General features: G+C 35.1%; 1 protein-coding gene and 1 long non-coding RNA gene across 6 annotated transcripts in view; one reads left to right on the forward strand and one right to left on the reverse strand.

The window, feature by feature from the left end:
- The window catches only part of LOC309632720, a 293,593-nt gene that overhangs the window by 160,599 nt on the left and 113,623 nt on the right, over positions 1-19,371 (forward strand). The window lies entirely within an intron of this gene.
- Positions 12,085-19,371, reverse strand: part of LOC309632716 (uncharacterized protein) — a 338,702-nt gene continuing 331,415 nt past the window's right edge. For 2 of the 3 annotated variants that reach the window (XM_082400503.1, XM_082400507.1), the window contains exon 5: positions 12,085-18,995. In XM_082400503.1, coding sequence (XP_082256629.1) covers positions 18,883-18,995 — 113 coding nt within the window. In that variant the 3' untranslated portion in view covers positions 12,085-18,882. The remainder of the gene's footprint in view (positions 18,996-19,371) is intronic. The other variant, XM_082400506.1, reaches the window with a different exon arrangement.

Here is a 19,371-nt window from a genome sequence, read left to right on the forward strand (position 1 = left end):
CCAGCTCCTTCCCAGAATGGAGGAGGCTTGTGTGTGACATGGCATAGCCTTCAGCGTGGGTGCTGCCTAGGTGGTAACACTTCTGTTTCTTGGGGAAGATTGTTTCAGGGACCAGGGGCTGAACCCATAACGGACTAGGCTGGGGACACCCATTTTGAGGATTGTCAGGAAATTTTTTTCTGAGTTGGAAGGTGGCATTTGGCAGGGCTGAGGCTCAAATAACTCTATACTTCTTTTCTTTTTTTGAACAGCTTTATTGAGGTGTAACTGGTATACAAAACTGCACATATTTATACAGTTTGATGAGTTTGGACATATGCATTTATCTGTGAAACCATCACCAAAATCAAAGTAATAGATATATCCATCACATCCAAAAATTTCCTTGTGTTCCTTTGGTTTGGTTTTGTTGTGGTAAGACACTTAATATGAGATCTACCCTCTTGACAAATGTTTACATGTACAATACTATATTGTTAATTATAAGCACTCTATCTGCACTCCCATGTTAATTGAAGCATTCTCACTATTGCCAAGATATGAAAATAGCCTAAATGTCCATTAATAGATAAATGGATAAAGAAAATGTGATATATACACATCATGTGACAATATGGATGAACCTTGAGGACATGATGCCAAGTGAAATAAGCCAATCACAGAAGAACAAATACTGCATGATTTCACTTATATGAGATGTCTAAAATAACCAGTCTCAAAGAAGCAGAGATTAGAAATGATGGTTTCCAGGGCCTAGGGAGAGGGGGAAATGTGAAGTTGTTGTTCAATGGGTATAAATTTCAGTTATGCAAGATACTTGTAATTTTTTGGTATATTCTAGACTGTACTCATAGATGAGTGGTTTTCTGATACATCTATTAAAATTAATATATGCAGGAGTCTTGAGTTTTCATAGCATGAAGAGAAAATTAAATGAATAACAGCCTTGTTTATATCATATTTTGTGCAAAACTTTATTTGACACACTCCAGGGAAGAGTTTTGTTTTTATGGTGTTTCCATCCTCTTATTCAAGACTGCCAATTATAATAAAGCTGCATTTGGTGGAACAATGTCTACAGACAGTTTCCTGAAGCCACATTTCACTCATTAATGAATATTCCATTTCTTGAGAAGGTTAGAATGTGGCAGCTGCTCTGAAGTTCAGGTCAGAACGTGTCCACTCAGCGGCCAGTGGTCAGGACACATAAAGCAAGTCCTAACATGCTGAACTTGCACAAGCCAGATGTACGCTATTAGACACAATTAGTGATTCCGCGTCCAAAGAGCTGCTTTCCCTGCCGGTGGCAAAAATGGAAGATATTAATTGCACTGCTTAGAGTTTGAGCCTCTTCAGCTGAATTAGATGTTCTGTGATTTCCCCAGGAGCACGAGGCTTGAAGCTGAAATATATTTCATGACAGATTGACAATTAGGGCAGCTTTTAAAAACATATTTTAGATTCCGGAATGTAAAACAAGAACAAATAATAAAGGGTTTTAGTTTCTCTTTCCAATACAAGTAAATTATTTTTGAAGGATTCTCTTTTTTAACATTTTCAATTTTTTGGCAGAAAGATATTTGTTTTTCTTCTATTTTGCTTATCTATGGAAATACATTAGTGCTATATTTTAGGAGTTTTAAGGTAAGCAATAATCAGCTATAATTATAATTTATGGATATTCAGGATGGGGGTAAGTATGGAAAACAGCCAAGTATTTTAGTTTGCATGACATTAATTGTGGTATTTGTTATTAAGTGTGTGCCCCCCCCCGAACCCACAAATATGTCCATACACTAATCAGTGGAAACTTTGAAGTTGTTACATCATATGGCAAAGGGACTTTGCAGATGTCATTAAGGTTATGGACCTTTAGATAGAAAATTATCCTGAGATTATTTGGTTGGGAGCAATCTAATCACATGAACCCTTTAAAGCGAAGAATTTTCTCTGGCTTGAGGTAGAAGAAAGATGTGGTTGAAGAAGTCAGATAGAATTCAAGAGTGATAAAGGTTGAAAATGCCATTGCTCTATTGCTGGCTTTGGGACATAGGGGTCCATGTGCAAGGACCACAGCATGGTCTCTAGGGATTAAGGGTGGCCCCCTAGATGACAGCTGGAAAGGAAAGCAGGTTCTGCTAACAATGTGCATGGGCTTGAGAGTAGATTTTTCCTAGAACCTCTTGATAACAGCTCAGTAGCAGACACTTTGATTTCCTGTAACCTTTATAACCTGGAGTGGAGAAACCAGCTGAGTCAATCCAGACTTCCAGCGTATAGAACTGTGAGATAATAAATATATGATGTTTTTAGGTGTTAAGCTACTGGTAATTTATTATGTCAGCAATAGAAAACTGACCCTAATTTATGTCCCACCTCCTTTCAAAAATGATTTGAGGTGAATTTTAATAAATAGAAGCACTAATATGTTATAATGAAATGTTTTAATAATTTGAGATTAATTAATAAAATATTTAATATTAATAAGGTAAGGATTAATTTATTTAATGTAGAATCAGCAATAAATACAGCTAACTGGAAACATACCAGTTTTTCAGAAGAAATATACTTTTCCTTAGTTTGAAATTCAAAAAGGATATTTTTCATTAATTTTAATTATTTTATTAATTTATTTTAATATAATTGTCAAGGAACAGCATAATGGGCTTTACCTATTTGTAGAATATACAGGAAATTCATGAAATAGTTACTCCTTATGGTGTTTCTCAGTCAATTTAAAGAATAATAACCAAAATTCAGATAAGATATTTCTTCATGAGGTATAAATTAAATGTGCATTATGTACATACTTTATGGAGACCCAGAAAAAGGTAAACTCATAATGGAGAAATTTATATCAAGTGCTTCTACCCAGAGTTTCTCAGATAAATTGACATAATTTAATAATAAAATACTAAAAATCATAATTAAATAGGGGAACAGACACAGAGTTGTCATTTTTAATGAAATAAGATGGTAAAAACAGTCTTTCATTGATGAACGTTTTTTCATGACCCAAAGGGAACTAACAGCAAAATGTGGATAGTACATCCTAGCATAAAGAAAGTACTATAATTTTTATAACTTTAAAATATTTAAATGTATATATTTATTTATGTTCTTTGTTCAACTACATAACACAAGCATATGAGCAAAAATTAATAAGATCTAAAAAGGTATAAATTAAAACGTCTACTCCGGCTCCTGTATCCGTACACCCCACAATCCCTTTCCTCAACATATAATCTCATCACTGTTTTTTTATGCAAATTGAGGCAAGTACAAATATGCTGTATGTTTCTTTGTGCCTCTCCCTTCTTTCACAAAAGACAGAACACTATGCACATTCTATACCTTTCTTTTTTCAGTTGTCAGTTAATTATTTGGATGAGTACAAAAATAACTTTCTCAGATCCTTTCTATAGCTGTAGAGCATTCTGCTGTGTGGATCTACCTTAGTAATGGACATGAGTTATTTTCAATCTTTCGTCATTATAATCAAAGCAGCAGCGACTGCTTTGTATGTATGTAAGTGGTGTTTTTTTTTTTTTTTGGTTTGGTTTGGTTTGGTTTTTACTCATACTTTTGTATCTGAAAGATAAAGCTCCAGAAGAGGGACTCTTGGGTCAAATGATAATTGAGTTCGTAATTTTGATAGCAGTTCCTCCAATTTCTTCCCTAAGACTGTATGAAGTCGTTCACTTCTACCAGCATTGTACTAGAGCATCTGATGCACCATACGTTGATATTGTGAAACTGTTGCACTTTTTCCTCAGATTTGTGAGAAATGGCATCTCAGTCTAGTTTTCATTTTTATCTCTCCTTACTGCAAGTGGAGTCCATCTTTTCATACACTAGAGAGTGATACATTTTTTACTTTCTCTGTGATCTTTTACTTTTTTACTTGATTTGAAGTTCTTTCTATTCTGAATACAAGTTCTTTCACATATATGTGTGTGTATATATGTATATACGTACACTCATGCAAATACATGTGTAAATGTAAATATATGTATGATATATATAAACGAAACTAACAGCATGTCCCACTCTGTGGCTTGTTTATTGTGTAATTGAATAATTTTCTTTTTCTGGGTGGTCGATGATTTTATTCTAAATATCTAGGACTCTAGAAATTTACATCCCACGATCCACTTGTGAGAATTCCAATTGTTCCACAGTATCATGAACACTTGTTATAGTTTTTTATTCCTTTTTCTTGTTTAACTGTTCTGTTGAGTAAGTAGTAATATCTCATTGTGGTTCTAATTAGTATTTTGGGATGGTTAATAAAATTGAGCCCCTTTATATGCTCAGTGAAGGTTTGAAAATTGTGCTCTAAATGGCTCCTTCAGATCTATCGTCCATTTCTATGTGATTGCTTGTCTTTTTCTCACCAACTTATAAGTGTTGTAAATGCAAAGCCTTTATCAGATCTAAGAACTGCAAATATCTTCTTCCAGTTTGTAGCTTGATTTTTCACTCTATTAATGTTGTGTTTTAATCAACGTACATTAATCTTAATGAAGCAGTTTATCAGTTTTTTTGGTCTATACAGTTAGCATATTTTCTGTGCATTCTTTCTAGTGTATAGAAATATAATCGTATATGGAATAAAGATCTTATATTCAAAGATCTTGATGAACTCTGTTGGGTTTTTAATACTGATTCATTTTATCCTGAATGTGTATAATAGGTGCTCTACATCAGAAAGAGATTGATTACCTCACATTACAGAATAAGTGTGTCAGCCCCCTCCCCTTCTTTGTCCTAGAATTTACTCTAAGTGTGATGGGATGTGAGTCAGGTTAAGTTTCCTAACTTAGGAGCTGGATACCCCATACTCAGTGGATTAAAAAAATGATGTTTTTCTGCTTAGAAATGCAGCTGCTCCCCTCCCCTCTTGGAAGGATCTCCTGACTCCAGCCTTTCGGTATATAAATAAAATCTCTCCAGGAACAAGATACCCCAGCCTGTCTCAGTTTTCACAACTTAAAGATGTTTCCAAATTCTGTCTTTCACCTCTTGTGACATGTAAATATTCAGGAAGGTAGTATTGGAGTCTTCTAGCACTGTGGTGTTAAAGACTTTGCCAGGATGTAACCATTTAGCCCTCTAAGGGAAATACCATAAGTTTTATTACCCTTTGGCTCAGAACAATTAGACAAATGATTATAGATTCAATTATCATGATATGGGAAGAGACTTAGATGACTAGGGCTTTTTGCAAGAGCCCTGAGAAATCCAGGGAAATTTTCTTTCTCTACAAATTCAAATATAAATTCTAAAGGTTTGTCTGTTAGAATTTTACATCTTCTAGGAATTCAATTATGCTCCCTTTGAATAATTTCTGTTTTAATCATCCCAATCCTATAGCTCTGATTTCTTCTACTTGCCTTATTGTGACTTGTATTTAAAGTACAATATTTTAAAAAAGTGGTGATAGTGGGCAAACTTTTCCTGATCACAGATGGAAATTTTCTGATGGCATGTTGGAACTCTTCTGTATTAATTTGAGAAAATCTCCTTATATTGCTAGTTTGTCACAAATTTTTTATGTTTTGTTTTTGCTACTAATGGGTGTTGACATTTATAAAGCTTTTTTTATTTATGCAGGTGATTATTTTATGTTTCTTCTTTTCTGTTAATGTAGTAAATACTACCAATCAATTTTCAAATATTAAACCAATACAGCATTACTAAAATAGAACCCATAGGGTAAGGATGTATTGTACTTAGTTGTATTTCCCAAATTTAATATAATTATATCTTTGAGGAGGTTATTACATCTGTATTTATGAGTGAGATGTGTCTATAATGTTCTTTTTTATCTCTGCTGGGATTTGGTGTTAAGAAGGTGCTGGCTTTCTGAAACAACATGGAATCGGTCCCTCTTTTCTACATTACAGAAGAATTTGTGTATAGTGTTACTGGTTTTTAAATATTTGTAAGAATCCACTGAGTAAAGGTATATTGTGTCTTCTCTGTGGGAAAATGAAAAGAAATTCAATTTTTCTAGTACGTATTGGACAACTGAGGTTTGGAAAGCAGTGTTTTTCTGAAAATTTGGACATTTCATGTGATTTTTTTTAAGTAACTTGGCATAAAGTTGCTTATAATATACTCTTGTTAACTATTTGATATCTAGGAACAATAATGATATCCTCATTGTCATTCCTGACCTTGATGAACTATATTCTCTTCTTTCTTGCTATAAAATCTTGCAATATTAATTGACTTTTGAAGAGTCACCTCTTAGATTTGTGATTTTTCTCTCATATCTTTATTTTCTATTTCATTTTTGTCTTATCTATTATTTTTCCTTCTTGATTGTGGGGTTAACTTTTTCCCCTGTAAATCTTAAAATAAACGCATGATTTCTAGGTTTTTAATTTCTTTTCTAACATGTATTTAAAGTGATTTACTTTGTTCTTTTCCTCATTTTAACAGCATCTATAAGGTTCAAGTTTTTAATTTTTTAAGCTGTGATTAACTTTTCTATTTGTTAAACATCGTTTGTTTCTTTTACTGTCATTCCTTGCCTTCTTTTGGATGAATCAATGTGTTAATATTCTATTTTTCTCCTTTATTAACTTGATGTTATATATCTCATATAGTCTTTCAGAGGCTTCCTAGAGATTAGAATATTCAACTTTGGCTTCTTACATTCTGATATAAATTACTACTTTTTATACAACTTATGATACTTCCTGGCAACACTAGGCCTTAGAAGTCTCTAATCAATTTTCTCCCTTTATTATGCAATAATTGTGTATATTTTAGTGTTCCATTTTATGTTCACTAATGGAATTTTAATTTTACTTTTTTATTTGATATTGTTCTAGGGTTAAAATAAATATCTTTCATAATTTGTCATGGTCTAACTTCAAATTACATTATATCACTTTATAGATGATGTTAAACTCTTATAGTAGTAATCTTAAGTAGACCTTGTCTTTTGTGCTGGTTTTGTCATACATATATATTCTTCATATGCTATAATTTTTATATTGTTAACATTGTTTGCTTTAAATAGTCAATTATATTTTGAAAGAATTTTAACAGGAAAAGTCTTTTATATTTACCCGTATATTTAGCATGTTTGTCACCCTTCATTCCTTTGTGTAGATCCAAGTTTCTGTCCAGTATCTCTTTTCTAATTGCAGGTCCGCTGCTGATAATTTCTTTTACTTTTGTTTGTCTGAAAAAATCTTATTTTGCACTTATTTTTGAAGGGTATTTTTCCTGGTAAGAATTCTATTCTGATTTTTTTCTTCTTTCAATATTATAAAACTATTTTTACATTGTTTTCTGAATTTTTTTTTTCTAAAGAGTAGTCTGAGATTTTTCTTCTCTTTTTTCCTTCATATGAAATGAGTCTTTTTTTTTTTTTTCTGTGTTGTTTAGATGTCCTCTTTATCACTGGATTCCCTAATTTGCTTATTATATGTCTTGGTGTGTTTTTCTTTTTGTTTATTTTGCTTAGGTATCCTTGTCTTTCTTGAATCTATGAGATTATAGTTTTAATTAAATTTTGAAATATTTTGGCCATTATTTTATCAAAACTTTTTTCTTCCTCCTCCTTATTTTGGGATTCCAATCATAATTATGTTACATCAGTTAATATTTTCCTACACTTAATTGGGGTTCTGCTTTTCTTTCATTTTTTTGATGTTTTTTCCCTCTTATTCCTTCAGTTTGCATATACACTATGCTATATCTTTTATTTTACTGAATTTCCTTTATTGTATCATCAGCTGTTAAGACTATTCAGTGAATTTTTCATTTTTGTTAATGTATTTTTAAACTGTAGTATTTCCACTGTACCATGTTCCTAAGGAGTTCATCACTTTTACTATTGTGTTCATGTTTTTCTTTAACTCATTGCTCTTTTTTTTTTTTAATATTTATTTATTTATTTATTTATTTTTATTTTTTTTTTGGCTGTGTTGGGTCTTTGTTTCTGTGCGAGGGCTTTCTCTAGTTGCGGCGAGCGGGGGCCACTCTTCATCGTGGTGCGCGGGCCTCTCACTGTCGCAGCCTCTCTTGCTGTGGAGCACAGGCTCCAGACGCGCAGGCTCAGTAGTTGTGGCTCACGGGCCTAGTTGCTCTGTGGCATGTGGGATCTTCCCAGACCAGGGCTCGAACCCATGTCCCCTGCATTAGCAGGCAGATTCTCAACCACTGCGCCACCAGGGAAGCCCACTCATTGCTCTTTGTCATAGCTGTTCTGAAGTCCTTAATTGCTAATTCCATCATCTGTCATTTCTGTGTCTGTTTTATTGACTGATTCTCTATGTCATTATGCTATAACTCAGGAGGTATATTTTCCTTCTTCTTCACATATCTTATAATTTTTATTGGATGAATGTTATATTTTGAGTATTTGGATTTTGTTGAGTTGGAAAAACTCTCCTGTATTTCTTCTTTACTCTCCTCAAACAACTACCACACTTCCCTTCTGCTCACCAAATCTGTCAGGTTTTTTTTTTTTCCCACACATCAAGCAATTCTCTGACACCAGTTGGTTGTCCTACAGTGTAACTCAAATCTGGCACTAACTGTCTAGAGATAGCATCAGCTCCCACAGGTTAAGGACTCAGCCCCACAGAATTGCACCTCTCCAACTGCAGATGCTATTGCAGGTCCCAGGTTGTCACCTGTACTTCTGACTGACCTGCCATGAATCAGGGTTCCCATGACCCCTTTCTTGGATTCAATAATTTGCTAGAATGGCTCACAGAAGTCAGAGAAATACTTAATTACATTTACTAGTTTATTATTTAATAAGGATTATTATACAGAATACAGATGAGCAGCCAGACAAAGAGATACTTAGGACAAGGTCTAGAAGTTTCCAAGTGCAGGAGCTTCTGTTCTCATGAATTTGGGGTGTACCACCCCCCAGCATGTCAATGTGTTCACCAACCTGGAAGCTCTCCCAACACTGTACTTTGGAGATTTTTGTGGTGACTTCATCATGTAGCCATGATCAGTCATTAACATAGTCTCCAGCTCCTTTGCCTTTCCCAGGGGATGGGGAGTGGGACTGAAAGTTCTCAGCTTCTAATCATGGTTTGGTCCTTCTGGTCACCAGCCCTCATCCTCATGCTCTCTAGAAGCCCACCAAGAGTTGCTTCATTAGCATAAAAGGCAGTCTTATAACCCAGGAACCAGTGTCAAAGACTAAATACTAAAATGAAAGATGCTTTTCCTAATTAGGAAATTACCAGGGTTTTAGGAGCTCTGTACCAGAAACAAGAGGACAGAGATCAATATATGTATATACTTTCTATTATTTTTTAAGGAAGTTGTCTTCTTTAAGAGCATGTAATTCAAATTGACTGGCAGTTAAGTTGCAGTTAATGATTGGCTTTATATTTTCCAGGCTTTTTATGTGTTTTGTTTTTAAAGTTATGATGGTTCTAAAGTAGCCTTTTCTTTAGGGCTTATATATCTATACTCCTGGCAAATTAAAAAAATAAGGAGAGACTACATTCAAAAAGACTAATGCAGTAGGAAGAGACTCCAACCTCAGCCTCTGTAGGCATCGCAAAATTAAACAGAAAAAGTATTTTCTTCTATAAAGAGGACTGTATTCATTTCCTAGGGCTGCCATAAATAATTAGCACAAAATTGCTTTCTTAAAATAACAGGAATTTATTTTCACAGTCTGGAGGCCAGAAGTGTGAAATCCAGGTGTCGGAAGGGCTGTGCCCCCTCTGAAGACTCTGGTAGAGAACGCTTCATTTTCTTTCCCAGCCTCTGGTGGCTGCAGACACTCCTGGGCTTGTGTCTTCATCACTCCAGTCTCTGCCTCTATCTTCACACAGCTTTTTCCTCCTCTCTGTGTCTTCTCCTCTTCTGTCTCTGATAAGGACACTTGTCATCAGATTTAGGGCCCAACTGGATCATCCAGAATGATATCTCAAGATGTTTAGCTTAACTCCATCTGCAAAGACCTTTTTTTCCAAATAAGTAACATCCATGGATTCTGAGAGTTAAGACATGGACATATCTTTTGGGGGGCCACCATTCAACCCACTACAGGGAATCAGCAAGGCTAGCAGGGATATTGTGAGAGGGGGACAAGCAAGTGGAGGTGAGCAGACAGCATGATTGGAGAGGATCTGTAGGAAATGACCTTCTCCGTGGTCAGCTAGTTTCCAAAATGAGCTGATAAGCGGGAATGTTCTTCATGTTAGTACTTGCTTATGCTTGAGGGAAGGAGAAAAGTCTGACCAAAGTTAGGTCAAGCCAAGTCAACATGTAAGTTTCAGGCAATCGTGAGCACTTGGTGACTGCTAAAATAGAACACTTCTGGGGTCTACCTGAATGCTTTAGGTGTTTAGTACAGTCTCTCCAATGTGGATGGTAAGAGCTCAACTATTTCCTGGTCTTGTGAGTGTTGGGGGAATTAGTTTATTTTTTATATCACCCTAGTAGTTTGTTCCCTGACATCTTTCCCCCCAAATATGTAGAGCTTATTATTCAGCAGCACACTCAGGGGGAGCCTTCCAAGGATTTCTGCATCTCTTTTTCTACACAGGTCCATTCTTCACAATAATCTTTCCCATCAATTCTAGCCATTTTGGCCTCCTTGGATTCTAAAATCTCAGCTCAGCCAGAGCATCATGCCTGCTTGTTTTCCTTCTCCCTGTGCTGCAGTCCAAAAAGTGCCTCTAGGTAGAAACTCAATAATCATACACCTCACTCATTTATTTCCTTTATATCATGGATCAAAATTCTGCAATGCCTTTATCCCATGTCTTAAAGTTTTTCCAACTGTCGAATTGTTTACAATGGACAAGGCAAGTACTATAATGGTTCCCTGATTGTAGCAGAAGGGGAAAGCCCCCAGAGCAGACTAATTTTTAATTGAAACTTTCCACAGTCTCTTCATTGAAATCATGTTTACTTCCTTATTACAAAGAACTTTGTTCATGCTGTTGCCTTTTCCAAGGATGAAATATGACAAAGGGACCTGTTTTTAAAATTTATCTACACCTTTCAGAAGCCTTGGCCAACATGTGACTCGGACCTGAAGCAGCAGAATTATTTCATTGCCATCATGATTAAAGTCTTCCACTGCCTTGTCTACCAGGTAGAACAATCAGGGACTTAGGCTCAATAGAATTGTAATGGCAAATGCCAGGCTGTAAACATGAGGGAATGATGAAATGTGAAAGAAATGGAAACATTATATATTGACAATTGCTTTTATGAAATTGTTTACAAAAATGAAGGAGTGTGGTGCATTTTGATGGGCTATCTGAAGTAGCAGGATTGGAGAAAAATTGCTTTTGTTTGAGGTAAGAGGACATGTATATGCTTTTAGACTGGGAGAATAAATCATTTGGAAGAAAGAGGATGGAGTGGCAATTATTTGACAGAGAAGAACCTGGCAGAGTTAGAAAAAAGATGGAATGAAGGGAAGGGGCTAGGAGTGAAATTCACTTTGAAAGAAATAGGAGTATCGTTTTATCTCACTCAAGAGAAAGAAACACAGAAAAGGAAATATTTGTTATTGAGATCTTACTATGTGTTAGATGATATGCATACTAATTTAGTCAGTGCTCATGGGACACACTAGGTAAACGTTAGTATTCCTATTTCAAACATGAGAAATTGAGATTGTAGAGTTTAAATAATTAGTACATTCTCTATCTATAGCCAGTGTGAACCTTTTACAGCTAAAAATTCAAGTCATTTTTCTACTCGATACCTCCAAAGATGCCCCATCCTACACAGAATCAAAACCAATGTGCTCTGGCTTACAAGACCCACACAATCTGGCTTCCACATGTTGGTCTGAACTCACCTGTCCCCTCTTTTCCATGATGTGCTTGGCTTTAACCACCTGGATCTTCCTTCTCTCTCTTCTCCAAACTCCCAGAGCTCACTCTCATTCCAGAGCTTTGTGCTCACTCTTCCCTCTACCAGGAATTACTGTGAGCTTTCTTATTTCACTACCTCAGTCATGCTTCTGCTCAAATGTTGTTTCTTCAGAGAGGCTCTTTCTGCCCATTCTATTGAAAATTGTACTTCTTATTTTATCATGATATTCCACTTTTGATATCTCTCTATCTAGCTGCCCATGTAATGGACTTGTTTAATTTCTGTCATGTCCACTAGAATGTGTGTTCCACAGAGAAGGCAATACGTTGTTTGGCTGGTTCACTACCGTGGCCTCAGAGTCTGGTGGGTACCTGGCACACAGTAGCTGCTCAATAAAAATGTATTGGCTGAATAAATAAAATGAGAGAAAAGCCATAGCTAAGAAATCACAAGAACCTTAATTCCAAAATTCTTTTTCTTTTTATTCCAACCAACTAAGGGAAGGTGAGGATTCTCATATCATGTGGTCTTAAAGTTTTACATAGATAGCAAAGTCAGGAATAGCATTTTCCTCATGGGAGCAGTAGAAGGCAGATGGTGACATCTTGACTTTTTTTTGTTATGGTGGTCACAATAAAAGCTAAGCTTAATTGAACGTTTCACATAGTATGGCCTTTAAAATGGTAATTAATAGATACTTAAGAAAATATTAGCTTTGAGGGCTGGAAAAAAATAAGTGAAGAGCAGAATCCAGGCTTCTGAACACATAAGCTGTATTCCAAATTTATATTATGGGAAAATAACAAATTTACTTTAGAATTTAATTTAAAAACAAAGTGTTCCAATGAGCTTATTTTTCAATTTGGTTAACTTGTGGCATTCTGAAGGCTATTTAGATTGCTTCATTTTTTCAGAGTTTTTTTTTTTTAACATAGGAAGATACTGCTTTGGAGTATAATGTATTTTCCTAGATAATGTTTATTACATTATTTGAGGGTTTACAGAGGACAGGTCAGGCTGACAAAGGAGCTAGACTAGATTATACATCTGAAGAAATCAATAAGTGCATAAACAAAATCACCTTTAGAAACTAGGCAGATTCATTAATACTTTACTGCTTCATTTATATTTCGGCTTTTTTATGATGAAGTTTACCTTGTGGCACTTACTGTTTTAATAATCTTTTCTACTTCAGAAAAGAACAAAGGATTTGCTTAGTATATGAAATGAGATTGTTTTACTTTTCATGTGCTTTGATTGTTTTTGAATTTGGGCATTATTGATTATGGTAGATAAACATTAAGTCACAAAGCAATTTATACATGAGCACAGTAATTCTTCATCCTGTTCATTGAGGGCAGGTTTGAAATTGAAATGCCATACACCATTATGAGGAGCCAGTGGTTTATGCATGAGGGCAGCCTAGAATACTTTGCTGGAATTAATGTCATGGAAACTCTTGGAAAAGCAAATGGAACGTTGAGGTTATTTGTAATTTTCCTACCTCTTGTTATCCTATTTCCATTTTAAGATATTGATTTAAAAACTAAACTTAAGAATAATAATCATAAAGATGATATTAGATTAACAGTCATTCCTGTTATTTCACTATTTCATAAATTTAGCAAGAGAGGAAAAGTTAATGTTCTATCTTTCTATTGACTTCTTGGGCTCATAAAAAGCCATAATCCTATAGCTGTATAATCAGCACAAATCAGGAAAAATTAAGTAAATCAGAAATGGACTGAGGTCGATGTGATTTGATGTGAATTTTTTTTTGGCGTTTTAAAGAGTTCTTGATTTTACCTGACCTGAAAAAGTTAATAATGTGTTTCTCCATGCAAAGGAGATTTTATAAATATACATACCACCAAACTGCAGGAAAAAATACTGTTTTTAAATACTCTTCTTGATTCAAATGAATGACTATGTAAATTTGGAGGGAAAAAAGGATATATGTTAATTAATATTCAGAGAAAAAGGAATACTAGGTGTTTACATCTGAGAAAGAAAAACATTGTTAAAATTGAAATACAAACTCTAGTTGCCACATGTTCATGTCAACTTTGGTTTCTTCAGTACTAGTAATATTTTATTACATCCATACTCAAGAAAAGTTTCTGAAACATACAAATGTTTAATTCTTTAATGTGGATGAATTGCTTCTGACATTATGTAGATCTACTAAAAAGTTATATTAATAAGATCGCAAATGATAAGTTATAGATATAAACTCTATTTAAAATCCTGGTCAATAAAATTTTTTTAAAAAGGGGAGGTTGGGGAGGGAAGGATTGGGAGTTTGAGATTAGCAGATGCAAACTGTTATACATAGGATGGATAAATAACAAGGTCCTGCTCTATAGCATAGGGAACTATGTTCAATATCCTGTGATAAACCATAATGGAAAAGAATATGAAAAAGAATATATATATTCTTTTCAACAGCTTGGAAAAAGTACTAAATGTCTCTCTACCTGTTACCTTATTTTAAAAATGGGTACAATAATATTTTTCCATTTCAATGATATTTTTAAGAGAAACAAATGAACGTTTTAAAAAAATGTGAGAAATGACTCTTAAAATGAGGATATAGCTATAGAAATATTGATAGCATTTTTGGCTATGGAGATATTATTGCAGCTTCATCAGATGGACCTGTGGAAGTTATTGAAGGAATAGAGAACACTGGTGGAAGGAGAACTTCCAGAACAATTATTAAGATGTTCTCTATTGCCCATCAGCAGAAAATATGAACCTAAAAAGGTGAAAAAAAAGAGAGAGAAAATTGGGTCAGAATGGAGGAAAGGAAGAAAAAAAGAATGTGGAGAAATAAGAGCAAATAAAAGAAAAAAATATTTTACAGATTATTGACTGTGGAAGAAGAAAAAAATAGATCATAGAACTGGCAATATTTATGAGGGTCCAAGAGCATGGGCCAATTTTCTGAAATAACTATGAACTGTAGAAGAGTCTGTCACCATCATAAACTGAAGTAAACCAAAGGGGAATGTTTGTATTAACTACAGTCTCTTGAAAAAAAGTATTTATCCCTGTATTGCAAGCATATAAATTCATATTAAATTGAATTAGGGAAATATTTAAATCACTTATAAGTTTTTATATATTTGGGGGGGTTACTATCTGTCTATCTTAGCTAAAATGGATTAAAAATTTTTAAAGGTTTCAATCATAGTGTATATTCAATTACGTAGGTTTTTATATAGAATGGATTAATATTTTTTAAAGTCTTCAGCCATAGTGTGCATTTATATAGATTTTTAAAATAAGTGATTCACTTATTTGCACAGTTCGAGTCAAGGTTGATTTCTGTATATCTTAAGTTTTTTCAGTGTTAGTAATGTCTTTATTACGTCAAACACAGTAGGAATTAAGATACTTAGGTACCCTCATGGACACAAAAGTAAATCAAGGTGGTAGAGTGATAAAGATGGTATAAGCAGAAAACTGTAAAGCTGTGTGATATGGTAGAAAGTGCCCTGGGTGGGGCAGGGGTGGGGTGGGCAACAGGGGAAATGATTGGTTGTTTTCTGTCCTGGCTTTTGTAAGTATTACCTACTATTTTGGGTAAACATCTTAATCTCACTGAACCTCAGTCTTGCTATGTAAAGTGTAAAATGGGGGAAATGATGTATGTGCCCTTTATAGGCAAAAGACAGATAATGTGTATTGAAAATACTTTGTAATCCATGAAACACTATGTGCATGTAAGAGGGCATAACTTTTCCTGAAGCAAATTTGTGCTGCTCCTATTTAGAGGCAATATTAAAAAGTTCTCATAATCTCTTTAGCATGAACTCGGTGCTATAGATGACATTCATATAGTTCCATGAAAAAAGTGTGATATTCTGATATTCTACAAATTCCAGAGAAAAGACAGAACAGTTTGAGATTTGAAATGGAGATTATACCTGTGAAAGAGAGTTCTGGCTCGTGGAGGATGGAGTTAACCACCTGCCAGGTATGAGTCCCATAAGCAGGGAAGGATTATGGCTCTACAGGGGAGAGTCAAAGGCATGCTATAAATGGGACTTGAGAAATTGTTTGAGTGTAAATATGCAGTCAGGAAAAGTGTTCCAGTGTGGAGGACAAGGCATAGCTGTGCTTTCAGGAAAAGAGATTTGGGGGTAACCTCTGTGAGAAAGGAAGGTCATATATAAGCAAACTATTGAAAACTTATTTTAATTATCCTTTCTCTAAATAGGTCTTATATAATGAATTTCAATTCTTGAAGATGCTCTTTTGACTTAGATTGACCAATATTAACTGTTTAAACTAGGGAAAATTTCATAGGGTTCTATTTGGCAAACCAAATTGTAGGTGCCAAAGACAACTTAATTTTAAATGATTATTCACTGTGTCTTAGCAAACATGCCCCTATACAGGCTACTTTAGGGCATTGAGTGCTATGACTGTGGGGAATGTAAGCAAGGCAGTAAGCTGATGGTTAAGATGAGGCTTATCTCTTTTTGCCTCTATTCTCTATTTGATAAGATTATAGGTGGTACCTTTTTCAAATTTAGGAGGATTCTCAAGTATGTGTGTAATTTGAGTCTTAGTATTGACTAGGTAGCGAAGGTTGGCCAATTCGTCCATTTCAGCAGATGTTAAAGTTAATTCAGAACTTACTTTATAGATGGGCAAAAGACAAACGCATGATTTTTATCTTTTATTGTATAACTTCTAGTAAATTTTGGATACCCATTTGGGAGAAACTGAATTGTGAACCTCTTTCAGATCTTTATTCATTTATTCTTTATTTCCTCCCACTGTGTCCAAATTTCTTTCTTTTTTAATCTTCTTTCTTATCTTTCTCTCTCTCTGTTTTGTGGTGACTAGATATACTTTGGGTGTGGGGGGTTTGGGGGAGTTTCTCTCTAACCTGCTTATATTTTATATATTTCTGCCACCAGAGAGGTTCAAATTAGTATCATCAGGGTTAGGAGCCTCGTGGCAATGGTAGAAGAACCCCCTTGGTTGTGCCCTTGGGGTACCATGTGTGTTCTTCCCTATATCCCTGAGGATCAGGGTCCTTATTTCAATAGTGACATAGGCAGCAGTGGCAGCAACTAGGGCGTTTTTGTAGGGTCTTAATGAGTCATGTGATTTTAGGAATGTGGCCCTCACTAATTCAAATCTTCACATAGTCATTACTCCTCAAATGTGCCTGCTCTTCCTTCACATGAGTGACCACTTGAGAGGCCCTGATATCACACCGTGTGTGGCCTCTCCCCTGAGCACTTTATAGAATGGGGGCCAGTGCCTGATTGAGACACAGTCAGTCAGTCACAGGGTGAAAGTCATTCCCCTGAGTCTAGCGTTAGTTACAGCTTATGCTGCAGTTAACACACATGATTCATTCTAGGACACAAAGATTGGTCTAGACCAAGAGAGATGACCCATGGCCACTTTTAAGAGAAACCCAATCCCATACTCTTGTCCTAAAAGATAAGTAATTATCAAAACTCGTGATTTAGGTCAATTAGATTTATAAAAGAGGCTCGGTAAAAAAAAAAAATCAGAAATGCAGCACAAAGTATCAGAGCTCAAGGCTCAAGCCAGCTATCAAGCAACAGCTCAAGGTACATGCTTGTCACCAGGCACAAAAGAGCCAGTTTGCAAGTCAACGTAAGAAGAAAGACCCTGATGGTGATGGTCATTGTGTAGAGCATCTTGTTCTCAGTGCCAATCGTTGTGACCACTCTGAAGAATCAGGATGACCCCCCTCTGCCACTCAAAATTTGGTTTGGATGTTAAGATTTATGACATACACTAAGAGGGTATGAAAACACTTACTGCTTTCATCATGAGACTTTCTGGGGAGAGCAGAGTATGTCTCCTAAGCCATTCAAAAAATGAGTTGAAAAGAAACCGAATAGAGACAGACTTTGGATTTTTATTGTGGGTAGGTGCTGAATTTGACCAGAGGGTCCCTTTACATAAGCAGGAGCTTCTGTCCTTGGAATCTCCCACTGACACCACAGGAAGGAGAACTCAGGCTTTCTGAACAGCTTGCCAAGATGTAGGGCAGCACAGGGAGATCAGCTCAGTGCCTTGTGTCCACCTAGAGGGATGGGATAGGGAAGGTGGGAGGGAGACGCAAGAGGGAGGGGATATGAGGTGTATGTATATGTATAACGGAGTCACTTTGTTATACAGCAGAAACTAACACACCATTGTAAAGCAATTATACTCCAATAAAGATGTTAAAAAAAAAAAAAGATGTAGGACAGAAGGAGAAGAGGGAAGAGTGAGGCTAAAAAGCTGTCAGCAAACATCAAAAGTGGGATCTGACACTTTATTACACCTCTAAATTGATTTAGAGATTTTATACATTCACACCTATCAGGGTTTTTGGTACACACCCAAAAACTAGTTATTTATAGGAAAAGGCAAAGTACCTAAAAGAGGCAAGATTTCTTTTAAAAGAATAAACTCGGAGGACTTAACATTAGCTGATCTCAAGACCTAATATACAGTGATCAAGACAGTATGGTGTTGGTATAAAGCTAGAGATATAGAGCAATGGAACAAAATAGATTTTCTGGAAATAGACCCACATTTGTGTGATCAATTAATATATGATCAAGATGCCAATGTAACACAATTAAGATAATACAGCTTTTTCAACAAATGGTGCTGGAACGACAGGGTACATATATGGCAAAAAATGAGCTTGACCTTTACCTAACATCATCCATAAACATTAACTGAACGCGAATCATAGTCCTTTTTGTAAGAGATAAATTTTTTACATTTCCAAAAGAAAACTTTGGAGAAACCTTTGTGACATTGAGTTAGGTAAAATTTCTTGTACAAGAATAAAAGATGTATGTGAACTATAAACAAAAACAATTAAGTAGAGTTCATCAAAATTCATGACTTTTGCTCTCTAAAAGATATATTTAAGAAATGAAAAGGCAAGCCATAGAAAATATTTCCAAAAGTATGTTAAAAGGCTTTTATGAAGAATGTATAGTTGATAAACACGGGGTTTAGGGGTGCTGACCATCTACATGTAATTTATAGTTGGCCCTCTGTATCCATGGTTTCTCTGAACGGATGGTTCCTCCGTATATGTTGTTCCAGATTGGGCGATTCAGGCAACCACTGATCCTGTAGTACTGTAGTGTTTACTATTGAAAAAAAATCCATGTATCAGTGGACCTGTGCAGTTCAAACCTGTGTTTTTCAAGGGTCAACTGTATAAATCTCACAAATTAATAATAGAAAGTTCAATTAAAACTGGACAAAAGGTTTGAAGAGACACTTCACAAAAGACATAAAATACCAATAAACACATAAAAACATGCTTAATTACACTAGCCATCAGAGAATTCAAAAATACACTTCAATGAGATACCACAATACACTCATAAGATTAGCTAAAATTTTAAAAAACTGAAAATAACTACTTTTGGCAAGAATATGGAATAACCGGAACACAAACAGTACTAGTAGAAATGCTATGTCACAACCACATTGGAAAACAGTATAGGAATATCTTTATAA

The sequence above is a fragment of the Balaenoptera borealis genome, assembly GCF_965194805.1.
Source record: "Balaenoptera borealis genome assembly, chromosome: 7".
Classification (NCBI taxonomy): domain Eukaryota; kingdom Metazoa; phylum Chordata; class Mammalia; order Artiodactyla; family Balaenopteridae; genus Balaenoptera; species Balaenoptera borealis.